Consider the following 12025-nt stretch of genomic DNA (forward strand, 5'->3'; position numbering starts at 1 on the left):
ATCAGCGTTCTTATTAAATCTTTCATGGTAATTTTTTTTTTTTTTTTTTAATCTGCCATTTTCAAGCCCCAAAATTGGTATTAATATTATAAAAAAAACATACGAACCATTCCATCACTAAAATGGTGGCTACCAAAAGGAAAGAGCGCACGGCCCATCCCATACAAGAGAAGGCTGCTCACATTAGGAAAGGCACAGGGGCCACAACTTTCTTGCTTGATGTTGCTTCATGTTTTTATTCTTTTTTTAGATGTCTGCCAATGAACAAGACTGTGTTCGGGCACTCATAGAGATGTACCGCTCCCTGCCCTGCTTGTGGAAGATAAAGTCGGCGGATTACAGCAACCGCTACAAAAAGAAAGATGCGTATGAGAAGCTGGTGGCCATCTACAAGGAGCATCATCCCACTGAGACGGTGGATGAACACATTGTGCGTAAAAAAATCCAGGCTCTCCGCACAGTCTACAAAAAAGAGTTGAACAAGGTGGAAAAGTCGCTGAAGTCTGGGGCCGGAACTGACGACGTCTATGTGCCCAAGTTGTGGTACTATGACCTGCTGGCGTTCACTCGGGACCAGGAAATTCCTCGTCCGTGCCAGACTGTCACAAGCATATGTGCACCATCGCCTGAAGAGAACCTGCCCGAGTCTCCGGACGAGCATGTAAGTACCCCCTAGCTTCCCTTCTAGTAGCATGCCGTGTGTCTTGTAGGTTTATGAGACTGCATGGTTTCCAATAATAATGATTCACATTTTTCATGTTTAATCCCCCTGTTAATAACAGTTGTCACTTCCTGTTCTGAGAAGTATGTCCAAACAGTACTCCCCCCTCCTTTAAATGCATTTTTAATAATTTCAAAAGTCTATAACATAAAGATAAATACATTAACATATTGTGTCTTCCGCACATTTGTACATACAGTATTGCTGCCCAATGTAGTTCAGCCCAGCTCTGAAAGCTCTGTAACCCCTGTGGTTTGCTACCTAGTTCCTCATAGCTTCCCATGAACAGGAATAGAGGTGTTGGAGAGGTGGGGCTCTAGGCTGAGTTGTTTGTATGTTATTGACTTTTAATTTTTTTTTCTTTTTGCTTGAATCGCAGGTGCCTCTTCAACAGCGGGAAAGACCAGAAGGGAACGATGTCCAGTCCCATCAGTCCTCCAGAAGCCCGTGTCTCGAGGATCAGAGACGTCGACAGCGGCCATCTCGCAAAAGAAAGTCGACAGCGGGGACACCTGTGGATCTCCTGGCAATGGCTAACAACATCTTGTCCAAGCATGCGGCAACCCAGCTCTCCGCATTCCCAACCTTGGTTGAGGAACGGTTAAAAAAATTGGACGTTACCCAACGATCTCACGCGGAGCGATTGATGTTTGACGTTCTGAACGCGGCAGCCGCTGGAAAACTGAGCGACACATCTATGTTGAACATCACTGAGCGTCAGCCCAGTAGCCAGTTTTATTTGGGACCACCACAGGAGCCCATGCACAGCACTCCTGTCCGCAGACCAGGCCCACATCATTCTCAGTTCTGGACACCACCTGCACCTCCTTCTTTTGCAGACTTTTCACAAGGACCTCCTACGTCCACGGACCGGTACAGCGAGATGGGCACCTACTATCAAAATTTGTAGGGATCTTGTCTTGAAAACACTATAGACTTCAGTTTTATAACGTCCATAATCCACTCTGCCTACTGCCCTGCAGTCATTGGCCTGACGCCCGGTAATTAATCCTTGTGCCACATGAAAATGTCATGTGAAAACAAATAAAATATATATATTTTTCAAATTTGTCTCCATACTACGTGGCTCTCTGGATGGGCAAAATACTATGTGGGTGGGCAATATGCAAAGTGGACATGCATACTGTACAATACCAAATGCATTATAATCGGGATATATATATATATATATATATATATATATATATATATATATATATATATATATATATATATATATATATATATATATATATATATATATATATATATATATATATATATATATATATATATAGAACAGCACAATGCTCACCAATAGCGGGTGCCTAGCCCCCTGGATAGAATGGTCCAAGCATTTATCCAACATATATACAAAATAGGAAAAAGAAGGCAGCACTCCCAAAGTTTCATGTGAAAAAAATATGGAGATTTCATCGACCCACATCACTGCTCGACGTTTCGGCTCCCTGAGCCTTTTTCGAGCCTTGAAAAAGGTTCAGTGAGCTGAAACGTCGCGCAGTGATGTGGGTCGATTAAATCTCCATTTTTTTTTTCACATGAAACTTTGGGAGTGCTGCCTTCTTTTTCCTATTTTGTATATATATATATATATATATATATATATATATATATATATATATATATATATATATATATATATATATATACACACATACACACACACACACACACACACATCATGAAAGCGCTAGGGCAGAAGAGGTTGTTGATTCCCATGGTTCATATGTTTGATACAGAAGTAGAGTATTTTCATAGTTCAATATTTTAATTGGAATGGAATAAAAAGAACAAGACAATGTACATAAATCAATATATCGTTATGTTGACATTGTTACTTGACAAAGAAATTGGTTGGGTTCTAAAAAGAATGGTACACGAGAGCGGATGAACAAAAACAAATGTAATCCATAATAAATGGTAAAAGATATGCCGACAGTTGCGCTACAATTGTTGGTGCTGCCATGAGACAGCCCCTGGACCATTGAAAAAGTCACAGTATTTTTCCCTGCAATTTGTCGCGTCATCATTGTTCCTTCCGGATCCCAGACTTTCCAGGCCAGAAACCCTGTGCTCATCTAGACGCCATTCTCCCTGGGTTATATCCCCGTTTGCAGGGTCAACAGAGTCTACATACTGTGGAGGGCTGTATGCAGTGGCATCACGGCGGCGCAAAAAGTTGTGGAGGACGCAACAAGCAAGAACCACAGAGTCTATAGACGATAGTTTCATGTTCATTGCAGTGTGGAAAACACGAAATCGGTTTGCCATGATTCCAAACGCATTCTCCACAACGCGTCTAGCTCTCGAAAGCCGGTAATTAAATATGCGCCGCTCAGGTGTCAGAGTTTTCTGGGAGAATGGCTTCAAAAGGTTGGGATGCAGTGGGAACGCCTCATCTCCGACAAACACAAAGTTCATGTTTTCAGTAGTGTCACTGTTGGGAGGCAAGGCCAGTTTGTTTTCTTTCAAGCGGTCCCCAAAATCGGTTAGCTCCAAAACTCCGCCATCAGATAATCTCCCGTTAATCCCTACAGACACACTTACAAATTCGTAGTTCGCATTAACGAGGGCCATCAGAATTACGCTGAAATAACCCTTATAGTTATAATAAAAGGAGCCGGAGTGTGGTGGTTGGGTGATGCGGACATGTTTCCCATCCAAGGCACCCCCGCAATTAGGGAACTGCCATTGCTCATGAAATCCCCTTGAAATCTCTTTCCAATCATCCGGGGTCTCCGGGAAAGGCATGTAATTTTGGTGTAAAGCAGAGATAATTGCTTTACATGTCTCCGGAATTATGACGCTGAGTAGGGTTCGGGAAATCGCAGCGCAGTAATGCAAGTCTTGCATAGACCTTCCAGTCGCCAGGAACCGGAGCGTAACAGCCAGTCTCTCATCCACAGGGACAGCAGCTCGCATCCTTGTATTTTGCCGCCTAATATAAGGTTCCACAGCTTCAAGTAGGAAATTAAATGAATCCTCGGACATTCTCAGGTAGTTCTTGAAATCATGCGGGTTGTTCTCCTTCAGTTCCCTGATTAGGCCCATGTGGGACAATTGATTCCTCTTCTGCAGCCACTGTCTGGTCCACATGCGGCGCTGTCGCTTTGCACGATTGTTTCGCGCTTCAGCCTCCAGCTGGTTCTGAGCTTCTAACAGCAATGCAGCCGCTACAATCGCAGGTACATCCGAAAGAGACATGGCAACCTGAAAAAGCACAATAAAAAATAATTATTACATATGATTTGCTAAAGTGACACAAGACAACCAATACTGTTAAATAGTGTTCACACATCTTTTTTTTTTTTTTTTTTTGTTATAAGGCAAAGTTCACATTAGCGTTTTGTTCGGTGCAGCCACGGCAATGCATGTGCCACTATATTTTACCTAGGGGCCTGAAATAACATGTGTTGCCCTATCGTTTTGTGAATCATGCGTCAGGACACAGAGGACGATGCATGATGTTTTTTTTCTGACCCTAAAACCATGGAAAAGTTAATGCATGGGTCACAAAAAGCGGCGTTGGGCATGTGCTCACATATCTGTTCAGCGTTGCATCTCAGACGCTGCCCTGTTCTACAGAAATGTGAACATAGGATTTAATGGAAATTTATATTTACATGTGTAATAAGCAGCGTTTAACACTACAGCTGCACCTCATTAACATCCCAAAATTACGATACAAGCTACTACAAAACTGAAAGCAAGACAATAAACGCTGTGACTTGGTAACGGGAACGCCAAAAAAAAAAAAAGGATGTCTGGAGCCGGCGTCACAAACGCGACGCTGTGCATAATCAGAGACGCTATAGCGATGCCGATCGCGCCGCAGCTAGGACCTCCTCTGGGCGTGGTTAGGCGGTGCCGTACAGCGTCTATCTTTAGAAAATGGCGGCGAGACAGCGCTGTGCTCCTCTGGGGCAGGCCGAGGTGCGTTTTTTTGTGGACAGAATGGATGCCCTCGACTATGAGGGACGGAGGAGCCGGCCTGCCCACCCAAATTTGCACAAGAATGCAGTGCTGGGCCGCATTGCAGAAATGATGGAGAGGAGGTTTAGCATCCGGCGCAGTGCGCTGCAACTGCGCAAGAAGTGGGCCGACCTGCGCTATAAGCAGCCACTCCATCTGGCACACTTGCGAGCGGAGGCAAAGCAAGGCAAGTATCAGAATGGTGGAATTGGAAGACGCACGGTACCGAGCGGGGGGAAATGGGAGACTCGTGCCCGTGGTTGCCAACTTGTCCGGGACTTACGAGGACAAAAATTTAATATTTTCTTTTCAAATTTCTATAGTGTCCAAGCGCAAAAATGCGTTGTCGCGTAAAAATTGGTCAGGTCATGAATTCCATAATCTCCACCCCCCATATTTAATTTATACGGATGTCCGCAATTGTAATCCCGATTGGCCTGAAATCATTACGTGGAGGTTGGCAACCCTGCTCGCACTGCCAGTAGGGGGAAACAGGAGACGTGCACTGCCGTGAGGTGCTTCCTATGTTCTATATATGTAATTACATTTAGCTTGTCAAAATTGATTTTTACTCCTTCCCGCAAATGGCCTCTTTTTTTTTTTTTTTTTCTACAGCTCTGTACTTTTGTTGTCTAAACATGGCGATTTCTTTTTTTTAATTTTTTTGTGTAGAGAGACGCCGCCGGCACCAGAGGGCACTGGCCTCCACCACAGCGGCCAGCAGCAGGCCACAGCCTGGACCGTCACGTAAGTTATCCATCATTCATTTCAATTTTATAACTGCATATGGGACTTTACAGGGGAGCAGAAATATAGAATACATTACAGATGCTGCCGAATTTCGATAGGCTCCTAACTTTTGCTGTCAATGTTGTCTAGTTTTATTGTGATGTCTACAGCTCTGTACTTTTGTTGTCTAAACATGGCGATTTCTTTTTTTTATATTTTTGTGTAGAAAGACGCCGCCGGCACCAGAGGGCACTGGCCTCCACCACAGCGGCCAGCAGCAGCCCACAGCCTGGACCGTCACGTAAGTTATCCATCATTCATTTCAATTTTATAACTGCATATGGGACTTTACAGGGGAGCAGAAATATAGAATACATTACAGATGCTGCCGAATTTCGATAGGCTCCTAACTTTTGCTGTCAATGTTGTCTAGTTTTATTGTGATGTCTACAGCTCTGTACTTTTGTTGTCTAAACATGGCGATTTTTTTTTTTTATATTTTTGTGTAGAAAGACGCCGCCGGCACCAGAGGGCACTGACCTCCACCACAGCGGCCAGCAGCAGCCCACAGCCTGGACCGTCACGTAAGTTATCCATCATTCATTTCAATTTTATAACTGCATATGGGACTTTACAGGGGAGCAGAAATATAGAATACATTACAGATGCTGCCGAATTTCGATAGGCTCCTAACTTTTGCTGTCAATGTTGTCTAGTTTTATTGTGATGTCTACAGCTCTGTACTTTTGTTGTCTAAACATGGCGATTTTTTTTTTTTATATTTTTGTGTAGAAAGACGCCGCCGGCACCAGAGGGCACTGACCTCCACCACAGCGGCCAGCAGCAGCCCACAAGCTGGACCGTCACGTAAGTTATCCATCATTCATTTCAGGCTCCTAACTTTTGCTGTCAATATTGTCTAGTTTTATTGTGATGTCTACAGCTCTGTACTTTTGTTGTCTAAACATGGTGTTTCTTTTATTTTTGTGTAGAGAGACGCCGCCGGCTACAGAGGGTACTATCCTCCCCCACATCTTCCAGCAGCAGCAGCAGCAGCCCACAAGCTGGACCGTCACGTAAGTTATCCATCATTCATTTCAAAATTATAACGGCATATGGGACATAAGAGGTGAGCTGAAATATTGTATACATTACAGATGCAGTAACCCCACCGCAGTCCACTACTCCGCCCTTCCGCTACCCATCTTCCTCCCCCGGCTCGGCATCATTCTCCCCAGAGGCGAGCATTCGTAAGTGACGATAAACTGCGAGCGGTTCCCCACAGCGAGTTCAATTGTTAAACAGATATGATTTTGATTACTTTTAGCTCCGGGAACTCTGGCCCGAGACAGGGGATGGGTGGTCAGCAGCTCCAGTGATGGACAACAGGCGTCCCTTCTCCGTAAGTATACAGACAGTGGGAGGGGTTATCGGTGGGATGTCACATTTGACAGCGACTAATAAAATGCAACCAATAAAAAAAAGACCTCTGGGACAGGACAAAAAAAAAAGACTTTTATTCTATCTTCGATCTACAGAACCGGACACTGTGAGAGAGCTGCTGGCCAAACAAGAGGGACTGGAGCGGACAGTAGCGCTCTTGGAGCGCACAGTAGTGCTGCTGCAGCATCAAGTGCAGCAACATGGACGCACGCTGCGACACCTTTTGGCGCGCGGGCGTTAAAAATGTTTTTTTTTTCTGTTTTTCTGTAGTGTTTTGTTGAAAAAAAAAAAAAACCAGTTCAGTTTCTAAAAAAAAAAAAATTTCGTTCCTTTAAGTTGTGTGCTGTTTTATTTACTAGCGGAGCACGCCAGGGCCAGCCAAGGCAGACACAAGAGAATTAGTTAACCTTTCCATATAGTGTGTGCAAAATTGGCAGACAGCTAGTTTACCTTTCCATATGGTGTGTGCAAAATTGGCAGACAGCGCAACTGAGTTTGCAAATCGCATAGTAATGCCTCCATCTTGTGCGTCTGCTTGCCAGATGCACAAGATGGCTGCCGGAGGTGTTTTATCCATCATTACACCATATACATAGATAAACATTATTGAATAGCCATAACTATACACAAAAGAAACAAACAACTGAAAGACATTTCATACCGTTGATGAGCAAGAAAAGAAACGATGAAGACGCCTGCAGTAGAATACGTTCTAGACAGAACGTCCACGGGAGAAGAGGATCGTAGCTGGCGAAGGATCGTTCCGAACAGGACGCTGGAAAGGCAGAAGACCGTGAAGACACAGCGCTCCAACAATATGAATCAATCGCTGTAGAGTTGCGGTTTATATTCCGGGACGCCGTAACGTCACATCCTGGGTGTCTCCCTGTGCAGAAAACACACCTATCTGGCTACGTCTGCATCGTTAGATCGTTACACTCTTGCTGTGTGACACTGAGCAAACGACTAGCGAGGACGATCTGTGAGTCGCTGTTACGTCACTATATCGCTCCAGCATCGTTCGTAGGTTGGTGTGTTTGGCATCTCTGCAGCGACCTAAACAGCGACGTTCCAGCGATCTTATTTTGGTCGGATCGTTGTCGTTCTCGTTGTAAAATCGTCTAGTGTGACGGTACCTTTAGGCCACTCAGTATCTTCAGGGTGCTAATGGTTTAATGATTGCAGGAATAAAAGATGACCAGCTGGGTGTTTCCAGTGTCTGCCTGGGGCACACAGATTGCCTGCCTGTGTGAGACAAACGTGAGTGAAGAGCTCTGCTCAAGATCTGTATGATGTTAGCTGGGTGGGAGAAGCCCCCCCGAAGCCCCCCCAGTTGTTGAGATAGCAACGTATTTGTTTAGTTAGTGCCGGACAGGCTAGGATTTATTTTTATGTTTTGTTTTTTTGTGTTGCTTTTACGTTAATAAATCTGACCTGAGGTCAGCCTGCTCAGAAACCTGCTGTACGCCTCAGATTCAATGCACAAACCACGTGTCCTTTGACCCCAGCAAAGGCGATCCCAGAGTGTTTTGTCACATTGTGGTGGAGAACGCGGGCATACCGTGGCACAGGCGACAGCATGGAAGACGTGGTGAAAGCCTTAGTAAAGTCCACTGCCGTACAGCAGCAGGCCACTGCCGCACAGCACGAAGCTAATCGCTTGATGGCCGCACAGCTGAAGGAGTTACTGGACATGACGGTTGCAGACCGCCAACTTCTCCAACAGGTGGCGCAGCGCCTGGTGAGCATGCCTGACGCTGACCCGGAAGCAGAGTCCAGAAGGATCCATGTGAGTCGATACTGGCAAAAGCTGACTGCAGAAGATGACGTCGAGGCATATCTGACAACGTTTGAGCGGACGGCATTGAGAGAGAAGTGGCCGAAGGCACGATGGGCCGATTTGATTGCCCCGTTTCTCTCCGGCGAGGCCCAAAAAGCTTACCATGATTTGGACCCGGAGGTCGCTCAGGACTTTGAGAAGCTGAAAGCTGAGATCCTGGCCCGGCTGGGTGTGACGACGGCTGTCCGTGCACAGAGGGTACATCAGTGGACATACCAGCAGGATAAACCAGCGCGGTCTCAGATGTTCGACCTGATCTACTTGACAAAGAAATGGCTGCAACCTGAGGTACTGACAATACCCGAAATAATCCAGCGGGTTGTCCTGGACAAGTACCTGAGAGTACTACCCCCAGCGCTGAAAAGGTGGGTAAGCCAAGGAAATCCCACGACAGCGGATCAACTTGTGGAGTTGGTCGAGCGTTATTCCGTGGCAGAAGGACTTCCCGACGACACTGCCAACCCCCGGTCTGTGCCTCCTCCTCGTGGAACCGGTAAGACTGTTCCAGGGACCACGGGTGACGGAAAATCGCTTAAAACTGTGGGGGAGGAGTCCGGGACTGCTCGCACTCCGAGACCAAGAGTATTGGACGGTGGTCTCAGTAGGGGACCTGTTAGGTGTTTCCGCTGCCATGAGAAGGGTCATGTTTCTGCGAACTGTCCTGTTACCGCTGAACCCATGCAGTGCGACGTTATAGACTCTAGAAAACGCATGTCTTTGGTTACACAGCTAGTGAGTGTGAATGCGGGTCAAAATGATACAGTGAAACACCTGTGTGAATTATCTGTTGATGGGAAAAATGTTGTGGCATTACTAGACTCTGGAAGTGTGGTGACTCTGGTGAAAGCTAGTCTAGGGGCACTTCCGTCTGGTCCGTCTGACAAGTTTTCTGTGACGTGTGTGCATGGTGACACCCGCTCGTACTTAACAGCGGTCATATGGATTTCTACTCCCTATGGGTCAGTGCAGCACAAAGTGGGACTCGTTCCCGCATTGTTACATGATGTAATCCTGGGCAGGGATTTTCCCTATTTCTGGCAGTTGTGGGAGAATCAGTTGCTCCTTCACGGTAGCTGTACCCGTGAATCTTCTCCCATGCCATCTGGAGGTCCCGAGTCCCTAGAGGAGACCCCACAGGAAGATGTTGCTGGGGAGGTTAGTGAATCTAACCTTCAGTACCCCTTCTCCGTCATGGCGGGGGAAACAGAGGAAACTGAGGAACCTCAGCGAGAGGCGGAGGCAGACAGCCATCCGGCACCCTGCCTGCCAGATTTGGGAGTCCAGGTGGATGACTTCCACAGCGAGCAAATGAAAGATCCTACCTTGACTCCGGCTAGGAAAAATGTAAAAATGATAGATGGGGTACCCGTAGAACCTGACACTAGGCTAGCGTACCCGTATATGGTTCTTGAAAATGATTTGCTCTACCAGGTAGAAAAAAAAGGGGAAGACATAGTGCAACGGTTAGTGGTACCCAAACCTTATCGGCGGAAGGTACTGGATTTGGCCCACGGACATATAATGGGGGGACATCTGGGGGTACAGAAAACCACAGAAAGGATATTGCATTGTTTTGTGTGGCCTGGAATACATTGTGATGTGCGTAACTATTGTGAGTCCTGTCCAGAGTGCCAAATCGCGGCCCCTAAATCTCAGTTCCGTAGCCCTTTGGTACCCCTTCCTATCATCGGGGTCCCTTTTGAGAGAATTGGGATGGATTTGGTTGGGCCCCTTCCCCGATCCGCACGTGGGCACCAACATATCCTCGTCATCGTGGACTATGCCACTCGTTACCCGGAAGCCGTCCCTTTGCGTAACACAGCTACCAAGACGATCGCCAAGGAATTGGTACAAGTGTTTAGTCGGGTGGGAATTCCAAAACAGATACTCACCGACCAGGGGACTCCCTTTATGTCGAGGGTAATGAAGGAGCTCTGCAGGCTCTTACAAATAGACCCGTTGCGTACGTCTGTCTATCACCCTCAAACAGATGGCCTGGTTGAGCGCTTCAACAAAACCTTAAAACAGATGCTCCGGAAGGCGATAGACAAAGATGGGAAGAACTGGGATTACTTGTTACCCTATTTGCTGTTTGCCATTAGGGAAGTTCCCCAGTCTTCCACAGGATTTTCGCCTTTCGAACTGTTGTACGCCCGTCGTCCCCGGGGACTGCTGGACGTCGCAAAAGAAACCTGGGAAGGTCAAGTCACTCCCTTTAAAACGGTGATCGACCATGTAACACAAATGCAGGATCGTATTGCCGCTGTCATGCCCATTGTTAGGGACCATATGTTACAGGCCCAGGGAGCCCAGAGGCAAAGTTATGATAGAGGCGCTAAGGTCCGTACATTTGCACCCGGCGATAGGGTGTTGGTCCTAATCCCTACGGTGGATAGTAAATTCCTGGCGAAATGGCAGGGCCCGTTTGAGGTCCGAGAAAGAGTTGGTGAAGTGAACTATAAAGTGTACCAGCCGGGTAAGAGAAAACCGGAACAGATTTATCATGTGAATCTGATAAAATCCTGGAAAGACCGCTCTGCCCTAACGGCGGATCTGCCCCGTCCGGTTTGTTCACCTACTGTACCAGAGGTGCAGGTTGCTGAGACTCTCTCAGAACGACAAAAATCTGAGGTTAAGCAATTTTTGTTACAGAACCGACAGTTCTTCTCCGAAAAACCTGGCCGGACGAAGTTGGTGAAACATGAGATTGTCACAGAGCCTGGCGTCACTGTTCATGTGAAGCCCTACCGGATTCCGGAAGCCCGCCGTGAAGCCGTCTCCCGGGAAGTGATGGCAATGTTGGACTTAGGAGTCATTGAGGAGTCACACAGCGCCTGGTCCAGTCCAATTGTGTTGATACCTAAACCGGATGGCTCCATCCGGTTTTGTAATGACTTTAGGAAACTGAATGCAGTTTCTAAATTTGATGCGTACCCTATGCCCCGGGTCGATGAGTTGATCGACCGGCTTGGTAAAGCCCGATACATTATGACCCTGGATTTAACAAAGGGGTACTGGCAGATTCCTCTGGCCGAGGCGGCCAGAGAGAAGACTGCATTTGCTACACCGGAAGGTCTGTTCCAGTATGTCTATATGCCGTTTGGACTTCACGGAGCTCCCGCAAAGTTCCAGAGATTGATGGATCGAGTCTTGAGGCCTCACAGACAGTACGCTTCTGCCTACCTGGATGACATCGTAATTTACAGCATGGACTGGGAAACTCATCTACAGAAGGTACAAGCCGTGATTGATGACCTGCGAGATGCAGGTTTAACGGCAAACCCCAAGAAATGCCACAT

At 46.7% G+C, this 12025-nt stretch overlaps 2 protein-coding genes across 2 annotated transcripts; one reads left to right on the forward strand and one right to left on the reverse strand.

Annotated features, from left to right (window-relative positions):
- The first annotated feature begins 214 nt into the window (after positions 1-214).
- Positions 215-1782, forward strand: LOC138672150 (uncharacterized). The gene is made up of 2 exons (XM_069760173.1): positions 215-661; positions 1101-1782. Exons 1-2 carry the CDS (start codon positions 251-253, stop codon positions 1629-1631), a joined length of 942 nt encoding a protein of 313 aa, XP_069616274.1. The 5' UTR covers positions 215-250; the 3' UTR covers positions 1632-1782.
- A 665-nt stretch (positions 1783-2447) lies between these two features.
- Positions 2448-7952, reverse strand: LOC138670252 (uncharacterized). The gene is made up of 2 exons (XM_069757429.1): positions 7548-7952; positions 2448-3952 (listed from the first exon to the last, which is right to left on the reverse strand). Exon 2 carries the CDS (start codon positions 3944-3946, stop codon positions 2687-2689), a length of 1260 nt encoding a protein of 419 aa, XP_069613530.1. The 5' UTR covers positions 3947-3952; positions 7548-7952; the 3' UTR covers positions 2448-2686.
- Between the last annotated feature and the right edge of the window lie 4073 nt (positions 7953-12025).

Source organism: Ranitomeya imitator, chromosome 3 (genome assembly GCF_032444005.1).
Source record: "Ranitomeya imitator isolate aRanImi1 chromosome 3, aRanImi1.pri, whole genome shotgun sequence".
In the NCBI taxonomy this organism is placed as follows: domain Eukaryota; kingdom Metazoa; phylum Chordata; class Amphibia; order Anura; family Dendrobatidae; genus Ranitomeya; species Ranitomeya imitator.